This window comes from Grosmannia clavigera (assembly GCF_000143105.1).
Source record: "Grosmannia clavigera kw1407 unplaced genomic scaffold GCSC_113, whole genome shotgun sequence".
Lineage (NCBI taxonomy): Eukaryota > Fungi > Ascomycota > Sordariomycetes > Ophiostomatales > Ophiostomataceae > Leptographium > Leptographium clavigerum.
In genome coordinates this window covers 2,003,961-2,023,849 of record NW_014040831.1, presented here as the reverse complement: position 1 = coordinate 2,023,849, position 19,889 = coordinate 2,003,961, and the positions used below count along the sequence as shown (strand labels likewise).

Here is a 19,889-nt window from a genome sequence, read left to right as displayed (position 1 = left end):
GAATTGGTAAGGTGTAAGCAATTTATTGTACGGAGTACTAAGGAAGAAATAGTTACATCGCATCCTTTCTAGGGGTCTTTATGTTGCGCGGTGATGCACGGAGTGCAGAGTTTTCAGCCCAGACTTCCTCTAGCCCCAGATAGCTGTCTTCCTTCTATATACAACGATCTTCATCTCATCACTTTATAAATACTAGTGTCAGGACCTGCTGTTGTGCCTTCTGATAAACTACAGGCCAGTACTGCAAAATGGGGTGGAAGCTCTACAGTGTGGCGGATTCCCGTACTTGACACTATGCGGAGTACTTGACACAAGGTGCAACGGCCTTGGACTTGCCCTGGATTCTCCTTCCCCGCAATATGCATACACTCACTAGTAGCTATTAGCGCACATGACGTTGATGAACTCCACATTCGACACTGCTACACCTCCGTGCTTACGCTTGCTTCCCGGTCAAACCACACCTAGGCCTTTCATTGTTGGGGAGAAAGCGTTGGCAAGAGTGCAACGCCTTCTACTCGTAGTTCAGCACAAAAAGCGTACCACATCTTCTGGGGTGTTAACTGTATTGCGCAAGTACTACTTACTCACCACAGTCCAACTAACAACAGCTACGAGCATGGCATGCAAATTGTGCCGAACCCGGAAGGTTAAGTGCGACCAGACTCGTCCGGTGTGCCAGAACTGCCAAGTGCGATCGAGCGCGTGCACGTACGAAGGGGAGCGGCGGAAGCGTCGATGGGCCGACCACCAACAAGGTGGTAGCAGCGACAAAAATACGTTTGGTGGTGATATAATGTTCTTGAGCAGCGGGCCTTACTCAAGCGGCGGTGAGGCTTCCTGGCCGGAACGTTCGCTTTCGGTCTCAACCACGACGAGAGGGCCGACTGTTGCCACGACCGACAACGAAGACTGCCAACAGCACGACCATGAAAGCATACCACCGCTGCCAGCCGCCATGAAAAGACCGTCCATGAGCACAACTAGCAGCAGCAGTGTGACGGGACCGGGTGGTAGTGCCAATGCGGGAAACAATTTGATGCGAAACAACGCGGTCACCTGGAGGCCTCAGCGCGGCCTCGGGCTCGGGGAGGCAGAGACGCTTCTTGACGGCATCCTGCAGAGCGAGGCCGAGGACGGGGCTGATAGCGCAGAGGAAGAGGCCCGACACCCGGCGATCTGGATGCGGACGAGCGAGGGAGACGAGTTCACGGGCCCGTCATCTGGGATCACGGTCATCTCGGACGTGGGTGTGCAGTGGCTGCAAGAGAGGGTGCCGGACTCGGAGACGCTGTGCCGCACGATCCAGGATATCCGCGGCGAGCTGCTGGGACACCTTCGGCAGCCCAAGTGCATCCCACGGGGACTTCCGGTGACGCCACAGGCTGCTCGTGGAATGGACCACCTGTCGGAAGCACAGGTGATGCGGTATGTCGACGCATACTTTGTCAGCGTGCAGCTCATCTTTCCGGTGCTGGACCGAGCCGTCTTTCTAGGGCAGCTGGAGCGCAACGGCCGCAACAACAGCGACAACCGCGACGTACGGCCTTCGTGGCTGGCCCTGCTGAGCGTCGTGCTGGCTTCAGGCTGCCGGGCCACACTGTCGGACGAGACAGCCGAGGCCTTCCAGACATCCGGCCGCGAGGCCTGGCTCTTTTTCCAGGACGCTCTCTTCTACGAGCGCAGCATGGCCCACGGCACGACTGAACTGGCAGCCGTGCAGGCGCTGGCCGTCATGACCGTCTTTGCTCAGGGGCTGTCGAGCCCACAGCGGCTTGAGTACACGCTCTGCTCACAGGCAGTGCGCCAGGCCCAGGCCCTCGGTCTCAACTACCAGCCATCAAGAGCCTGGCAGCTGTCGTCGGCCGAACTCCGAGAGCGCAGCCGCGTCTTCTGGGCCGTCTACTGCCTCGACAAGACCGTTGCCCTGCGCTGTGGCCGTCCGGCCATCCTCCACGATGCCGAGATCAGCTGTCACTTTCCCCGTGGCGTTCCGGTGCTGCAGACGGCTACCCCGAGCTCAGACTCGGACGTCCTTCTGTCCTCTTCTCCCTTTGACTTGTTTCTCTACTTCACTCGCCTCGCTCGCATCTGCGGCGCCATCACCCGTCAGCTCTATTCGGCTACTGCCGTCACCGCTGCCGCCACCCGTCTCTTATTCGACGCACAGCAACTCCTGCACGACCTCGAAGCCTGGCGACTCGCCATCCCGACCACCATCCAACCCGGCCGGCCGCTCGGTCGTATGCGCGAGGCCGAGCAGCTCACCCACCTTCAGGTCGTCATCCTACATTCTTCCTACTACTACGTTCTCTGCGCCATCTACCGCCGCTTCAGCCCCCTATTTACCCACCACGATGAGACCAGCCGGGCCGCCATCTGCTCGCGCATGCCCGCCGCTTACGTACAGGCTGCCCGCTCTATGGTGCTGCTGACTAAGCACCTCGACACAGAGAGCTTTACGCCTGGCTGGTGAGCTCCCTCTCTTTCCGGTTCCGTTCTGTTCTACGTTCTGTAATGTTGACACACCAGGCTCGTCTTTTACTATCCACTGACGGCTCTGACTACCCTCTTTATGCACGTGATGTGTAACCCGTCAGACGGCTCATCCAGCAACGACATTGCCCTTATGGAGGCCGTTGTCGGTCTTTTTGGCCGTCTCGAGTACGTCACGTCAGGCGAGGCCGCCTTTACCAAGGCAACCGAGTTTGTGCGCCAGGCTCGCAGTGTTGTCGACCGCTGGCACAGCGACCTGAACAGTGGCAGTCTCCCCACGACTCACAGCCCGAGTCCGCCTCGGCCTCCCACCTGCTCACTATTTCCAGAAGAAGGCTTTTTGCTCAGTCCTGGCCAGACACACGAGGGTTACAATATTTTGGATCCCGGCTTAGCTGGTTTTCTTGCATCACCCCCCGGCGAGCTGCCCTCAGCCGATTGGCTCACAAACTGGGCCGGCAGCAGCCAGATGTCGGCAGTTGAGATGGCTTACTTTTAAGTGTCATGTTTTGAGCATGTATTTCTTTGAAGGTGGTGGCTAATCTGTCATTCTGATCCCTTTGAAGCAAGACATGCAAATCATGCGCTGTAGTGTGCTGTCACCCACTAATTTACAGGTGCCTCTCCACTTCCCCGCAATACCCCGCTTTTGCTGCAGCCCGGAATGCAAACTAACACGAGCCCGAACCCGAACCCGACAGCCTCACAGTCCTCTGCTCACATGTTGTCCAGGTCGGGCAGACCCCGCGGCCCTATCTCTTGTCGCTTCTTCAGCACCGCTTCCGGCGTGCCCGCCTGTAGCGCAGCAATCAGCGCCTCGGGGTCGACGTCTGTGCCAATCGGGTTCTCGGCAAAGGCCGGGCTCTGCATGAAGACGGTGGCGTCGTGCACCGACTCAAAGTTGTCCACCTGTGTCTCTAGCTTGTTGCCGTCGGGGTCCTTGTAGTACAGGCTCGTCGTCGGCCCGTGGTTGACGCTCCAGACGGGGAGCATGCCGCGAGCCCTGCGCTGTCGGTACGCCAGCAGCAGCGCTGCCAGAGTCGGAAAGCTAAAGGCAATGTGGTCGAGCCCGTTGGTGCCGTTGTTCTTGTGTGCTAGCGAGGGAATGCCGATTAGCGCGATGCGGTGGTGCTCGTCGTCGTATGTGATAAAGGCCAGCATCTTGTTACGGTGGCAGATGGTGCCGCCTAGAAATTGCACATAAAATTCCACCATGGCTTCGAGATTCGCCGTCTGCAGAACCACATGTACCAAAGCCGAGGGTGAGAGTACTTTGGCGCTCTCGGCGTCAAAGTCCGATAAGGACGTCGTTGTGACGGAGGCGGAGGTTGATGGAGGCGCCATGTTAAGAAATGGGGCTGAAAGGTTTACACACAAACGGGCACTAAAACAGCGGAAGAAGACACAGCTAATTATACTCGCCTCTGGGAGACCATGGATGCTTGCACGCTCTGCAAGATGATTGCCCAGTGCGAAGCCGCCCGACCCCGAATGTGGACCCTCCCTCCCTCCCGCCTGCAGGCCTCCTCTTCTTGTACTTCTTCTACAACTTCTATCAGTATGTTTCTTCTTGTTTGATTCTCTAGCAACAAACTCGTACTCACGTCCCTTAACGCCCTTCTGCACTATGTCTTCCACATCCAAAGCAACCAGCAAGACCCAGTGGCTTTCCGACCGCCTCAGCCAGCCCATCAAGGACCTCATCTCCAAGTTCTATGCACTAGCCGACCTAAAAGCCCCAGAGGCCGGTCCACGCATGGCCGTCGAGGTTTTCTCAGCTGACGCCCTCATGATCACGGCCAACGGAACCTTTCATAGCTCCTCTGGTACGCGTTCTCATTCTCCCATATGTTTTATCTCTACCTTCTCTTTGTGCGTTCTCTTGATCTAACACAAGTTTAGAAATATCCCGGAGCAGAGACAATGCCTGGGCTGTGGTGGCCACAAGGCAACACCATGTTCTCCAGGTCTTCGCCGGTGATCAGGACGTCCCCGATATTGCTCTTATCGGCTCTCTTGATACGGGCTTCACAAATGGAAAAACCCTGACCGCTCCCTTTGCTTCCCTTCTTAAGTTGGATTGGCCGACGGGTGCGGAACCTCGTATCAGGCATCTCGAAGTCTTTGCCGTAAGCTAAGTTACCAAGTACCTCGCACGACACACAGCCCACGATACTAAATCCACTTTATATTCAGGACACAGCTCCATTTGCCGCTGCACTAAAAAATGAATCTTAACAGGTGGAATATATTTATAGGTGCTCGTAAAAATTGGCAAATGATGGGAACAGTTTTAAGGCTTATATAAAGTACAATAGGCTAGGTTGGTAAGAATATCAGACGACAGATTATGTATCGGATCGCAGTCCTTCTATCAACAGAAACATTACAGGTCTTCGATAATGATACCTTTGATGACGGGCATAGTAAAGTAAACAGCACTTTGTACTGTTTTGTTTAGTTGTGGCTCATCAGCATCTCGCTACTCGAATGTCCGTAATTTGTCCCTTTGACAGCTGCCTGATGTGCTCAAAAATGTCTTCAATCGGTGTCACAAATGCGTATCGGACCGCACTTGACGGATCCTTTGGTCCACTAAACACGAGGCCAACGAGCTCTCCCCGAGTGTTGTAAGCGACTGACCCAGAGTCCCCTTGTTGGGCCATGTCTTGTTCCGTGCCCGTGACAACGCAACATTCGGTGGACCTTTCGAAATCACCTGCTTCGGTCCACATGCGTACGTCCGACTTGTACACGGAAATGTGACCAGCTGTTTTTCCTGAAATTGCCCCGATCTTGAGTATAAGGTCGTTTTTGAGCCCCAGCTTCTCCAGGGACCGATCTGGTTGGAAATCCAATAGCCGAGTCGTCGAATGCATTGCTAGCTCCTCTGCAACACGGCCGTAGCCGCCCCAGTCCTTCGATGATGGCAAGATGTTAGATCTGAGGCGCGCAGCTTTCGCTCGGAATAGAGCCCAATCCAGACGTGCATTTTTCTGTGAGCGTTCCATAAGGCCAAAACCATACCATGGCATGCCAAGAATATTGTTTCCATTCTCGAAAAACAGAGCCTTGCGTTCTCGCTCGGCGCTCAGCTCGTGGGCAATTCCGAGGCCAGCCTGTTTCTCCCTGTCCGAGATAGCGCGCGAAATATCTGTTAGAGTAAAGTTGTGCTTCATCCTGGACGGGCTTTCCAAATTTGCCATATTTTTGGTTAGGAACAAATCCGTGCAGGTCTGCCCTCTGCGCTTCGCTGCCCTTTATTGGGCCACCAGCCGTGCCGCCAGGCCCAACACGGAATCCATCGATGCATGGCCGGACAACATGGTAGTTCGTGAGCCCGTACGATGTCCAAGTTGGTTCATTCACGGTCTTGATTTCAATGTAGCACCCAAAGGTCCCCAATGCAGAATTGACCTTACTTCCATTCGGTAAGAACAGGTACTTGGCTGGGCTGATATCACTTCCTGGAACGGGTTGGTCGAAGTACTCCGCACCGATCCTTAATACATCCTTGGATGCAGGACGTGTAGGCGGAATGGTAGCCGGAAGGTGCTCGAAGGTATAGGGGACGATGCTTCCGTGCTCTAGATGAAGCACTAGCGAGTAAGGAAGCTGGTTTAGATAGGTCTGAATTGCCTCGATGACAGGTTGCCACACGTGTTTTCTGGCACATCGTAACCGACGGAGACATATACCGTAATGGGGTTTCTGCTTTCAATATCGTGAGGCCCAAATCGAAAGAGTGAGATGGACGTCATTTAGTCCTTGGTACTGTTGAATAGCTGTAGCACAGAAAACACATGGTCCTTGATGCCGGGCCAGTCCCGTATGAGATCCGCATTGTATTCCACAATTCTGGTGTACCTTTTTGTCACAACTGATGCTTATGGCAGGGGTAGCGGTACACTGTATGGGTCTTCACGATGTGGCTGATGATCTGCGTGTTGTAACTAGCTAGGAGAGAGTACATGGCGCGCCTTTACTGGTGCAGAGATTTCACTGGGGCTAGTCCCCATTTTTATCTGTCTGCCCAATGAGAGGCCGCGTTGCTGGCATTAGTCAGAACGATCACAGTGCGCTCCATTCTAGAGCTTCACACTTTTCAATCGGACCTCAGGCGCCATGATTTCGACTCCAATTTCAAAACAATCAAGCCCGGCATCATCCAGCTTTTGGTCGATAAAACTTTTGATGTCCCTGATGGCCGCCTCCCAGGCTTGTAGAGAATCTGCCTCCCAGTTGACGATGATGGAAAGCACAATTTCGCTGTCCTCTGTCTCCGGCAGAGATCGCTGGCAGAGGGTGGGCTGATTTTCGCAGTCCGCATAGAATCCCGGATCAATCCCTACATTAATTTCTTCATATTCTTCCTCCGGTTGGAAGAGGGTGATCTGGTGGTGATGCAAGGTGGCCTCTGCCTGCCGCGCAAAGATGTCTCCAAACCGGGCTTCAAGCTCTTGGATCTTCGGCACGCCGTAGCATTCGTATTTATACGGAAGCGGGGGAAGAGGTGGCGCGCCAACTCGGTATTTTACGGCCGAGATTCCAAACTTGCCACGGCTGCTCTCACCGGAGGAAGAATGCTCGCCATGCCGAGAGCGTGCAGAGCCACCGGATGGCTGTGGCAGCATTTCCATTTTGTGGACCTACTGTTGTAGAATGAATGTAATCCTCTAGGCTAGAGGACTTGAAACGTAAGGACGATGATAGTCAGAATGCTATTGGAAGAAAAAGGTCGTAAATTACGCTGTTCTATACACTTTAGATTGCGGTGTCCAAATCAGATTAGTAACGTTTTCGGATGAAGCTTTATCCTATAATAAAATTGTTACATTATAGGATCAATCTTTCATACGAAAGTAAGGCCTCTGTAAGTTAAAGAGTCATAAGTGTCCTCCTCGGACTAAAAAATTGTCTTACAGAAAAAGAAAACTAAAAATTGTACAACCGCTTACTCATACTTTCAAATTACTCGTATATTCTAGAGTTTTAGCGTAAGGGTTGTAGCAACGCTTGTATTATCCTAAAACGACAGCCCACCCTAAGCGCTACAACAAGACAGATATGGTGGAAGCTATGACAAAGATGGAGGAGCGCCTGATGGCTAAGATAGGCGAGATGATGAAGGAGAGAAACACTGTCGAGGAATGAGGAGCTGCCGACATGGGAATAGTATAGAGGGGGCACGAGGATGACATGAAGGGACACCCAGAGGTGTAACCCTCTGGATGTGGGTTGGTGCTGGTTTGTGAGGGCTCGGCGGTGCTCGCCCTTCTTTGGGGAAGCCAGGTGTTAGGCGCACAAAAAGGAAGGTGCGAGGGAGAGGGAAGGCCCTCTCTCTGGAAAATAACTTAGAGGAATACATCCCCCTTTTCATAGAGCCGTCGAGGCTGTCCTTTTTTCTAGAGTTTTCGTGGTGGTTGTTCAAGGGCATCCTTTTAGTTAGCCATTAGGGCCGTATGGCCCACAAGCTGTCTACGAGTAGATGGGTATAATGAAACAGCTTCTTTTTCATCATAATACCCGGCAATAACAGCTGCTTTGCAGCCACCTAGATATACCTGAGGAGCGGGTACAGTCGTCCCCTGCCTTCCCTTAGGGGTGCGTTCTTGGGGTATAATCCCTTAAATGGCGACGTAAGATGGGTAATTAAATAAATATTATCCTAAAAGAGGGTAAGACCCTACAGTTGCTTGATCTCGTCTTATTCACAGTATGGATATTATTCGCAACTCTCTGTCGTAGTAGAGAAATAGAACACCAAGCTTTATACGGAGTACATTTTGTACCGCCAGGAAACATTCATACTGTAGCCATCATAGTAGAGTGTATATAGTCCGCCTATGAACTGGTACTAAACTAGGGTAACGCCTTGTGCCGTATACTCGTAAAAGAGAAATGCATGTACTGTGCAGCATAAGGATCTTTGTAGTATGGAATTTCATGCACGTTGGCATAGCTGGGAAGCACTCCGTACCTAACCACAACAATATATATCTGTTTGCTGTTGCGCAGTGGTGCACAGACAACCTCCAATGCAGACTTTTCGGACAGCCTTCCTCTCTAGCTTCATATAGCTGTCTTCCTTATGAGTACAAAGATCTTCGCCTTACATCTACTCTTCACTGGGCACCTTGATAGTATCGCGCTATGTACCCGTAGCGTCTTTTTTAAAAATACCTAAAAACCCAACTTGAAGAAAGCAGCCCTCCGCCTTACAGTAGATGGCCTTCAGTGCGATCACTGCGAATTATGTACGCCATAGACTTCCGAACGGCAATGCTAACGCTTATCAACTGTTGGCGGGACCGAAATAGGTTTAATTTCCACAGTACTCGTCCGTGAACTCAACATCGCTATGTTGAAGCCAACATTATTATTTCGTCACAGAACCCGCCCTCCCATTCCTATGTCATTCGGAAATTGTTTAATACATCCGCGAGCCACAAGCTCGGTTATTGTAGTTATAGTCATAGGCTGAAAGGATACCAGCAAGCTGAATGCCCGTTGCGAGAACCACGAGTAGATGGAACAGTTGATGCGAAGCTCCGTATATATCGAACTTTCCCGGGCTCAAGTATTCTGGGAACCTCGTCTTTCATGTGGGAATTAGCGGACGTCTACAGTTGTGCTTTCAAATTGCAAACTCACGGCGTACACCAGAGCACCCAGTCCTTAAACTGCACCCTCGGCGAGGTAGTAAAGAATCCCAGACTGTTTAGTCATTTGGGAGAAACCAAATAGGAATGTTCCGTGGATAAGAGGCGCAAATCCAGATAAGCCAGTCCCTACAAAGCACAAGACTCGGAATCGACGCCATGCGTGACCTTGAAATATTGTATTTGCAAGGATACTTATATCAAGAACGCCAAGTATAATAATCTAGCCGTACGTTAGCCCGTCCTGGTTTTCTTTATACTTATAGTTATAACGTACCATGCTCCAATATATCATACTTTGAATAGGCTCGCACCAAAACACCATATATATCCCAGAAACAAAATCGCCAGTTGTTAGGGCGATGATCCCGACAAAATCGATTCGCAGCCAAAGTCTATCAACATCTTCAGAGTGGTTTGTGAATGTATGGTAGCATGCTGACACTGATAGACATAGGACCGCGGTAAAGATGAAGCAGGTAAAAATCAGGTCGTCTTCGAAGGTAGCGTTGGGGTACGTTGCATGGATGTATCTCAACAGAGATCCTTCACCGACGGCAAAAGCCACAGCAGGCTCAAGTGACTGTAGATATTCACGGACTCGTTGTGGATGTACAGCAAGCTGCCAAACGAAGTCGCGACCGAGCCCGAGACGGGGCGGTAGCCTTGTCGAATATATTTATTATCTCGGCACCATTCTGGAAGGTCGTCGAAGGATAGAAGATGGGAGTATTGGCTTTCAAGCTTCATTTTGGGTGGTGACTCTGCTGTTGCGTCGTTGGGCGAATGCGATAGACGACGACGGGAAACGATAAAGACCGGCGCGAAGTCTTGGCGCCAACCGTGTCCAATATGCTCACCTCTTGGCTGTCATACGTCCTCTGCGGCTGAATTCTTCGGCTTGGCCGCGTGAGGCAGGGCTCTCAAGATCGCAAACTTCTGCTATTAGTGCCATATACATGCCGTCCCATCTATCTAGTTTAGTCAATTTTCACGAAAATCAACGTACAGTGTAGCACGGACAGGTCACCGAGCTACGAGACGTTATGATTTACCACATCTCACATACACAAAGTACAGCCAATAACACGAAAACTCTCACCCAATCTTTCTAGATTGTCACACCGGTCAGTACGGTGTACGGAAGACTTTCTGCAAGTTCAGAGTTCGGTAACGAGAAAAGAATCAATAATAGCACATGGAAGCCTTGAGGGCTGCCATCTTTTCTGGCGCATTCTTCTCCTCGTTTTTATTGGTAACAATCAGAAGACGCCAAGGCTGGTGGCTGTCCATAAATGTAGCGATCGCTGTAATAATCAAGCAATTACCTTCGCAAGGCGGTTGCATATACGCCGATCATGGGGTCTTATAGAACAACTACGTTCAGGGGAAAATGAGGAAAGATGGCGTCCTGGTACAGCTTGTCTTTCCCCGGGCACCATCAGACTCACGTCCAGAGTCAGGAGGGAAGAAAATAAGACTTTTGGCTTGGGGCTTGCTGTTCATGTTATTATGAGCTCGATTTCCGTCCCCTCCCAAAAACAATTGGCCTACTTGTCCCCTCCTATTTTAGTCCCGTATTAAGAAACAAAAGACCCAATCGCATGTGCATACTGGAGTATTGTTACTGTCAACTCAAGTACAGCTTTAAAAATGAGCAACATTGAAGGAAATATCACCGAGTCCAATGGCTCATCCACTTATCTCATTTACGGCTGGGTTCCTCAGCCTAATAGTCGCGGTACCTTCGACATTTTATCATATTGCCTCATAACCATTTTTATTAGCACCTTCACTATCCTTTGTTTGAATGTTCCTAGTCCGGGCGAGACGACATGGCAAATCCTTAGAAGGCGCCTATTTTGGATGGCTCTTGCAATATCGGGCCCGGAATTTGTGCTGACATATGCCAGCGCACAGTGGGGTAAAGCCAGAGCATCAGTCACTGACTTCAGAGCCTTGGGCCGTCAGGAGTGGACCATTCGGCACGCCTTCTTTGCAGACATGGGTGGATTTGTGCTGTGTGCACCTGATAGCGAACCATTTCCTGTTACTGCTAAACACATACACTGGCTGGTAACGCACGACTACCTCGACATGCCCGAAACATCCGTTAGAGAGATTAACGACAAATCAAAGCAGGACACGATAGCAAAACTCGTCACCTTCTTCCAAAACAGCTACCTAATGCTTCAGTGTATCGGGAGGTATGCGCAAAAGTTAGTGATTACGACTCTAGAGCTCTCTGCTCTAACAATTGTAATATGCTCCCTAATGACGAGCTGGTGTTGGTGGCACAAGCCTACAGATGTCCAGACTCCAATCAAGATTCGTTTAAAAGAAGGAATAACCATCGAAAAACTCAGGAGTGAGTCTGGAAAGCGAGATATTTCGGCCTGGGAACATACTCCTTTAGACTTTATCGACGACCTGAGACCCAGCTGGGCTCTGAAAATTCGAAAATTTATGAAGGTGCCCGTGTCTCCGCATGAGAGACCCATTACCAGGCTTCACAACGACAGACTCCCGGACAGGCATACGCTAAACGGGCTTCAAAAGACTGTTCTTTGTTTTGGCAGTCTTTTGTATGCAGTGATACACCTCTTGGGCTGGAACTTCAGATTTCCAACCCATATAGAGCGCGTACTTTGGAGAGCTTCGGGTATGCTGCTGTTCGGATGCACAGTTGCATTTTGGGTTTTCGAGACTGCTTCATCCTGGTGGCGCAGGGGCTTCTGGCAATCATGGTTCTACAAAGCCTCCTGCAACTCAAGGGGGGCTACTCTCGAAGATGAGTCTCAGAGGGTGAGGGACCCGGTCGAATCTAGAGAACTGCCTTTGAGCTTCGAGTTTTGGAGCATCTTTCCTTTAGCCTGGGCATATGCGGCTGCGAGATTTTATTTGATTGCAGAGGTTTTTGTTGGCCTAAGGGCCATGGATCCAACAGCTTTTAGCAACGTGGACTGGGCAATCTATGTACCACATTTCAAAGCTGGCATTGTATACAAGTCAGCACATGTATTATCTCTATGATTTGGAATTCGAAAAGGCGTGAAACTCTGCATCTTTATTTTCACTCATGCTCGTCCACCTAGACGAGGTCCACTTCTAGAGCTTTCCACAGAATATTAAAATAATTGTCGCATCGCTGGTACGCTTTTCCGGTGTTCCTATCTCTTCGTTGTCCCCTCTAAGAACTGATTTGGTGAGGGCGAGCGGTTTTCTGTTGCACGTGACCATGTAGGTCAATGTATCCTTCGTTAATATTGCACAAATTTACTTGCGATCACATAACTAGATTTTAATAGTCGTCTTTTGTTTATTTCACATAACCCGCGTACGCGCCCATTGTTTTTCTCCATACACTCTAGACTGCTCTTTCGTCTACCAATTGTTTGTTGATATAGTTTGAAAAATTATGTTTTACTTCTGCTTTACAGAGCACTAGAAATCGAATGTAAGTAAACTTGTCGAATTTTGGGTGCCCAGTGAGCATGAATGTATTGTGTTTATGGTTAGGTACTTCCGAGGTATGCCGACGTGCGTCAAAACACGTACTAAATAGCCCCCTGCGCCACACAGTATATGTATTCTTTCATCACACTGCATAATCGTGCACGCCCCTCCCATTCTGGTCTGGTTCATTCGACAAAACTAGTTCCTTGTGTTATATAGGGGCTAGTATGGAGACACTGGCACATAGACTAGCATAGAGACTGGCGTTATAACTGGCAAAGAGACTGACACAGAAACTGTAGAAACTAGCGCAGACACTATAGAGGGACTTCGTAAATTACAAGATCTAAATGCTTAATAAGGCATTTTTGGTCAGGTGATCGCAAATTAGTTGTGCATAAATAAGAGACGTTAGTCACTGTACAGACTTTTCACTACCCCACTGTGCCCTTTTCACTTGCTCTATTACAGAGTACGCTTGCGTAAATTGTATTTAACAGGGATATTCACTCAAGCGCTTCTATAGTGATAAACATTACAGAGTACTCCGTAAAAGAGAACAAAAAGCATAGCCTGTTTTTAGCAAAATACACAACAACTAATAGAAACATAGAAGACCCTGCAATCTTTCAAGCACTGCCATCTGATAACCCTTTTTTGTGTCTATGAACAATCAGATTAAATATAACAGTACTTCGATATTCATATTCGGCCATCCAAAATGCCACTACGTCGATTTGTCGCCTCAACAAGTGAATACGAACCTCCTCTCAAAGAAAAATATGAACGGGACCTGGTTGTACGACTGCATCTCTTAAAATTGCTAGACAACTCTTCGCCAGCATTTCTCAGCAACTTTGAAAAGCAATCAATTAGCCAGAAAAGCCTGGCAAGTATGCTCAGTTCGAGATCCGTTATCTTAACATCATCTTCGTTTACCAAACAGCAAACGAGAGCCCACGAGGAATCAAGCCATACCCAGACATTTCGTAAGATCGGGGCCGGGGCGTGTGGTGCTATTTTCGCTGATGATGGGAAATCTCTCGCATATAAAATCAGCAAGACTGGGACAAAAAATGATGATGGTGCCCTGTGGACTGATTTCAATATGCACCAGCGTATTTTGAGCGCCCTGCGGAAGTATAAAGCCGAAGTCAAGATCCCAACCTGCCATTTTTTTGTCCGCCACGACGATATGGAATGGTGGAACAAGCACCAGAGTCTATCCACTGCATCACTAGACACCTGCCACACTCCCGCCCGTGTCCTTATTACAGTGAGGGTTTTTGCCTCTTCCGGCACCCACCCGGCACGAGCTGATTCAATATTTTTGCAAGCCAAATCTGCGTGACCAGGCAGAAGCAGACCCTGCCAACCGGGATTGCTTAGTCAGATTGTACTTGGGGTCGACAAGAGGAAGGACCACGTCATTTTTCTCACTACGGAACTTCAAATTGCATCTCAATCAAATAATCGACATCGGCCTGGACTATGAGGCTCTTGCGGTCTCGATGAAGAAGCCTTGGCCCTTATTCACTGGAGGGCCAGGGCCGATGCCCGCGATATTGAGTTTGCCCTGGGCAACTCGTCCATTAAGACAGACGCGGACGCGAACTCTGGGCAGTCTGGTCACTCAGAGTCCGAAAGTAGTGACAAGGCCATCGGACTGGACGCAGTAAACTTTTCCCATCGCCAGACACGTCTTTTTGTGATAGATTTCAATCAGGTATGGGACATGACAATGGACGACGCTGGGGTCGAGCTCGCAGTTGAGGCGTTTTTCTTGAATGACCCCTACAATCCCCGTCCCCGCGAAGACTCGAGATTGCAACAAGAGCTTTGGAATACGTTTGTACGAAGCTATTTGTACACGGCAGAGGTGGTTCTTGGCACTGAATCGGAATACCGTGAACTTCCCCGCAAGTTCATTGCGGGCGTCATCAATCGTGTCGTTCAGAAACTCACCAGATAGATGGAAGGTAGACGCACAGGCGATGCGGCACTATGTATTATTAGCTACTAGAGTTTAAGAGTTCATTGCCTCTTCTCATGAAAAATAGTCTTCGGAGAAAACAGCTCTAGTTTTGAATTCAACTGGCCTAAAACGCCCCTAATAGCTAGAAAATAAAAAGAGATTATCTTCAAAACATTGAGTAACTCGTATCATATTGCTTACTAAATCAATACTAAACCGTGATATTTCTGAGCATATTCTGCACCTAAGCAAGGAGATTGGGAGAATTACAATGAAATCAATGCGTATGCAATACAAGGAAATAACTGTCAAAGCACGAATCACCCCGAAGAAAGCGAAGCCTTAGATATCAGCCCCACTTATAACCTTCCACATACTAAATATGCGAAGCAAGGAAATTGTACGCTCGCAAAACAGCTTTCCATCCATCTGACTTTGGATCGCTGCTTAGATCGCAGATGTGCGGCGCACCGTCGACCAGGACCATCTCGGACTCGAGGCCCAGCTCAGACATCGTGCGATGGGTGCCTGCGGCTTGCTCCCACGGAATCAGGTCATCCGCGGTGCCGTGGACAAAGAAGGTCGGCACCTTGAAGCTGCCATTGCGGATGTGTGCTCTCGGGCTTGCCGCTCGGATCACGTCGAGGGGCGGCTGCGGCAGCTTACCCCAGTCTTGCTCCTCTGCAAAGGCAGCCAGTGCTCGTTTCTTGCTAGGCAACCCGTTCAGAATCACGGGAAGCGTCTGCGCCTTCCAGTTGATGTGCATGACGATGCGGCAGCGGGCATCGAGCAAGTTGCGCGGGTATGTGAGGAGCTCCTCCCATGCAACCACCGTGTCGTATTGAGAAATGGGCTTGTCCCGGACGCCTTCGAGGACATCGTACTGCTGCCCCTGGTACGGCGCCCCATTGGGCTCGATCGGGCTCTGCCACCAGGCATCCTCGTAATCGGTTGGCGCGTAGAAGACGATCATGGCCACTGGAGGTGGCAGGCCGCGCTGTGGTGCCGTCCAGCCAAGTGACATGGCCAGCTGTCCACCCGAGGACCATCCGACGACGAACACTTTCTCGCCGTCTACCTGGAGGCCGGGGTTTGGAAGTCGGATCTTGGAGAGCGTGTTGCGCGCCCAGTCGTAGGCGTCGCATACGTCGACCATGGGCCCATCTTGGAGACCGACCTCGGGACAGAGCCGGTGGTCTATGCTGACGGGCAAGAATCCACGATTAAGCAAGAGGCGAGTCTGGGCGGGTCGTACGTCTTTTCTGCTGAAGAGCATGTGGCTTCCGCCGTGGATCATCAAAGCTGTTCGCACCGTCAGTATGAGACGTCCGGATGGAGGGTGTTCAACTTAGTACACACCGACAGGCAGTTTTCTTCCCCATAGCACCTGCTCGCCCTCAAGGGGGTAGTAGATATCGGCATGGATGTCCATGTCTCCGATTGTCTTGTACACAACCGTCTCTATGGCCGCCTTGACCTGCCGTTCGGGCACGACTGCAAGCTCATCACCATCCGTGCCCGGAAAAGCCGCAATGACTCTGACGGTCGCGGCTTCCGGGCAGGTGCCATCGCTCTAGGAGACATGGCCGAAGCCTGCTTCCTTCATTCTCTTCTCCCAGTGTCTCTCGTCGATGAGGGCGTGCTGTCTCCCGTCTTCGAACAACCACCAACCGTCGAAGAGGCCTACGACAACGTCGAGCCAGTACATATTCTGCGTGATCTCGACAAGCGCAAGGGCCCCGTCGTCGCGAAGCATTTGCCTCGCGTGTCGAAGCGATACGCCCAGGTCGCGCGTGGCATGGATGCAGTTGGTTGCTATGACCCCGTCGAACCGGCCCTTGTACTCGATATTGGGCTCTTTTTCAATGTCCAGCACGTCGAATGCCAGATCGCCACCTGCCTCGTGGCCCTTGAAGCTCTTGGAGGCCGCATTGACCAGCGAAGCGCCCAGGTCGGTAAAGACGTACTCAAAGTCGATGTGAAGATTTCGCAGGTGTTGGAGAAGATACCGCGCCGTGCCTCCGGTGCCCGCGCCGATCTCCAGAATGCGAAATTTTCTGTGCCCGGCAACGTTTCTGCTGGCCTTTTCCAGGAAATCGCCCAGAACAAGAGTGGGCGTTCGGAGCAGCGGCCAGAACTCGTACATCTCTTCAAGCGTCTTCTTTGTGTCTCGGTTGCCAAAGACGACCTGAATTCCCTCCTTGTTGCCACTGAGACATGCTGCCAATTCCGAGCCGACAGCTCGGACAAGCTTTAGGACGCTCGCATGCTGGGGATGATGAAATATGCTGTCCTGGTAGATTTGCTCTGCGGGAGTGGGATCGATGTCACGTGCGGTCCGGGCAAAAGAGCCGTTTGTGTGTGCGATGATGAGGCCGCCATCTTCAAGGGCACGGTGGAACTGAAGTGTGAGCTGGGCATGCTTGCTGAGGCTTTTCACGGGCAGCACCTCGTCGCCAGCCGCGAGTGTTCTAAGGTCGCAGCCTAGGGCCGCAAAGGCCTCGATAATGTAGGCCTGGACCAGGCGCGCCTGGGAAGGGTAGGCATACTGCCAAAAGCCCACAGCTCCGGTGGTCTTGGCGTGTTGGTCGTAGTTGAGCCGCGTCTCGTCGAATGCGTCGCGGGCAGACAGGATCGGCGACTTCGGCTGCGACGACTCATCTTTGGAAGGTGTCTCGGGTCCCGCATCGGAATTTCTCGAAACTCCCGAAACCCCCGAAATCCCCGAGTCCGCGTCACTATCCTCGCATGTTCCCAGCTTCTCGTTCACAAGCAACGTCAAGGCTGCTATATTGGGGGTGAACAAGAAGATTGACAGGTCAATCGTCAGGCCCAAAGCGGCACGGATGTCGTTGAGAACCTCCGTAGCCATCAGGGAGTCAATGCCGAGATCGTCCAGTGTGGACTCATCCCCAATGTCTTCGACCGGGACGTCTGTCACATTCGACAGGACCTTAAGGAGCTCCCGCTTTTTTCCTGCAGGCTGGTTCGCTCGAGAAGCCAATGCTGCCGAACGTGTGTGTTTCACAGGGACGAGGTTGTCGACCTGCGCCGTTGATTCGGTTGCATTGGCAGACTTGTTCACGTTTTTCAAGATCCGGCCGAGAAGCGTCCTGGATATCCGGGAGAAGCGGAAGCCAAACGCGGCCATGACCATTTTCTTGGTTCGGGCGTCAAAGATGTACGCATCTGACCAGGCGTCGGTTTCGCCCCCTTCGCCCATGGTGGCGTACACGAGCCACTCGCCGGCGTCAGGATCGAAGTTGCCGCCCAGTTCGATGTGCTCAATCTTTCCGCAGACGAACACGTCCTCACTGCTCGGGTTGTTGAAGTAGTTCACCAAGAAGCCGGCAAACTGCATGAAGCTGTCTATCATAGGCGTGTCGACGAGGCGTTGGTCCGCCGGATCGTCGGGACTGGGCATCGCCCTCACCTTGCCGGCCGCCTCGAATCCGACACTCGCCACTTCCTTGATCCCGTGAAACGGCTTGTCGTAGAACACGACCGTGTTGAAGGCACGGTAGATGTGTCGGCCCTGCATCTTGTCGGCTTCGGGATGGTGCACCACCTGTTCGTATCTGCGATGGCCCGTCAGGCTCTCATACCGCTCAAAGTCACGGGCCTGTTGCTTGTCGTTGCGGAGCCGAAGACAGACACGGCCCGTCGATACCTCAAACGGCTCAGCGTTGGGCGCTTCGCACGGCTGTGTTTTGAAACTGAAGGACCACGCAAGACGTTCGCTATCGTGGAGCCTCTTCAACACAAGGAACACCTTGGTGTTAACATCTTGACCGATGGGCGTCTGCATGTGCAGATCGTCAACGACCAGCACATGAAACTCCGCTTTGGAATCACCCTGGAGGAACAAGGCGGCGTGAGCAACAACCTCAAAGTACAGAGAGGCCGGGGCAAGCGTCTGGCCACCCATGACGTGTCCTCCCAGAAGCTTCTAGAATCTCTCAGCATGAGGGTCTATCTGGAACACAGCTTCGGTTTTGGCGCCATCTTGGAACCGGAGGAAGGAGAGGAGCTCGTGGACCGCTTCCTTCACTTGAAGAGCTGCTTCTCCGTCTGCCTTCTCGGTAGCCCTTCTCTGAAAGCCAAGCCAATAACGAGTCTTGTCGAACTGGATAGAAGGAAGATCGAGGTCGCCGTACATACACTTCTCGCTCCGATGGAACGGCCAGTACTGTGTCGAGTACCCTCTGTTCCAAAGGTCAACGGTGATGTCCACAAGTGCATGTTCCGCAGCGGTGGACGTGAGCGGAGGAGAGTGGAAGACATGGCCTTGTGTGTTGGTTATGGACGCTTTGACGAGCTGGAGGACGGAGTCACCACGGCCCGCCTCAATCCATGTGCAGCGATGAAACTTTTCCGTGAGCCTCTGGACGGCGTTTTGGAAGAAAACCGGGAGCCTTGTGTGTCCGGCAACGATGCTGAAGTCAGGCTCGGCAATGCTCTCCAGCTCGTCTGTCGTCTCCAGATGGATCGCCGGGCGCTTCCATTCCAGTTCTCCTGCGAGCGCGGCGAGGTGTGACAATAGCGGATGCGTGAACTGGGAGTGGAACCCATGTGTGACGCTCAATTATTTTGGTGCGAACGGAAGCACAAAGACGGGGCGAGTCCGAAATGTCCTTCTGGAGAGCGTCGATGGCCCCCACGACAACATGACTCTTGGGTCCATTGTAGCATGCAATCTCAGCATAAAGCGTATCGTCCAACTTAGCCAGCAGCTCCTGCACCGTTTTCCGGTCAGTCTGCAAAGCCAGCATAGACCCGGGCTCAAGGCCCCAGTGCTCCTGCATCAGTAATGCCCTCCCGGATACCAGTTTGACGGCATCTGACAGTGACAGAACACCGGAGATGCACAGTGCCGTCAGTTGGCCAAAGCTGTGCCCGATAACGGCATCCACACGTAGTCCGCAGTCCATCCAAGACTTGGCCGATGCGTACTGGACCGCGAACAGGGCAGTGTGAAGGCTGACTAAGCGGCTTGGCGGCTCACGTTGGAAGACGGCGGGGAGGATGCTATCCTGACCGCTGGTGACGACAAGGGCATCAACAGCATCCACGTTCTGGCGGAAAACTTTGCAGGACCGGTACAGGTTTTCTGATATGCCAACAAAATCGCTCTCCTGGCCCCCAAAGACAAGCACCACGGGCTGTGCTTCCGGGGTGGCCGTCAGAGAACCCGTCACAGCCGTTGAAAGCTTGGCTTCGAGATCGCCAATACTGCTGACAGTCGTGGCCAGCATATGGGGGAGTGCATGGTTTCCTCTGTCAGACAGATGAAACGTCAC

At 51.7% G+C, this 19,889-nt stretch overlaps 5 protein-coding genes across 5 annotated transcripts; 2 read left to right on the top strand and 3 right to left on the bottom strand.

Annotated features, from left to right (window-relative positions):
- Positions 1-619: 619 nt before the first annotated feature.
- CMQ_4109 (fungal specific transcription factor domain containing protein) lies at positions 620-2,995 on the top strand (the record flags this gene model as incomplete). Its single annotated transcript, XM_014320047.1, has 2 exons — positions 620-2,472; positions 2,533-2,995. 2 exons carry the CDS (start codon positions 620-622, stop codon positions 2,993-2,995), a joined length of 2,316 nt encoding a protein of 771 aa, XP_014175522.1.
- Positions 2,996-3,213: 218 nt separating this feature from the next.
- On the bottom strand, positions 3,214-3,840 carry CMQ_3468 (glyoxalase bleomycin resistance protein dioxygenase; the record flags this gene model as incomplete). Its single annotated transcript, XM_014319406.1, has 1 exon — positions 3,214-3,840. One exon carries the CDS (start codon positions 3,838-3,840, stop codon positions 3,214-3,216), a length of 627 nt encoding a protein of 208 aa, XP_014174881.1.
- Positions 3,841-4,123: 283 nt separating this feature from the next.
- Positions 4,124-4,720, top strand: CMQ_3285 (uncharacterized protein; the record flags this gene model as incomplete). The annotated part of the gene is made up of 3 exons (XM_014319223.1): positions 4,124-4,322; positions 4,399-4,625; positions 4,700-4,720. The coding sequence occupies 3 exons, from the start codon at positions 4,124-4,126 to the stop codon at positions 4,718-4,720; spliced, it is 447 nt and encodes a 148-aa protein (XP_014174698.1).
- A 1,537-nt stretch (positions 4,721-6,257) lies between these two features.
- CMQ_3677 (uncharacterized protein) lies at positions 6,258-7,136 on the bottom strand (the record flags this gene model as incomplete). The annotated part of the gene is made up of 2 exons (XM_014319615.1): positions 6,258-6,281; positions 6,612-7,136. The coding sequence occupies 2 exons, from the start codon at positions 7,134-7,136 to the stop codon at positions 6,258-6,260; spliced, it is 549 nt and encodes a 182-aa protein (XP_014175090.1).
- Positions 7,137-14,965: 7,829 nt separating this feature from the next.
- On the bottom strand, positions 14,966-19,844 carry CMQ_3603 (polyketide synthase; the record flags this gene model as incomplete). The annotated part of the gene is made up of 5 exons (XM_014319541.1): positions 14,966-15,891; positions 15,949-16,162; positions 16,277-18,535; positions 18,641-19,144; positions 19,191-19,844. 5 exons carry the CDS (start codon positions 19,842-19,844, stop codon positions 14,966-14,968), a joined length of 4,557 nt encoding a protein of 1,518 aa, XP_014175016.1.
- Between the last annotated feature and the right edge of the window lie 45 nt (positions 19,845-19,889).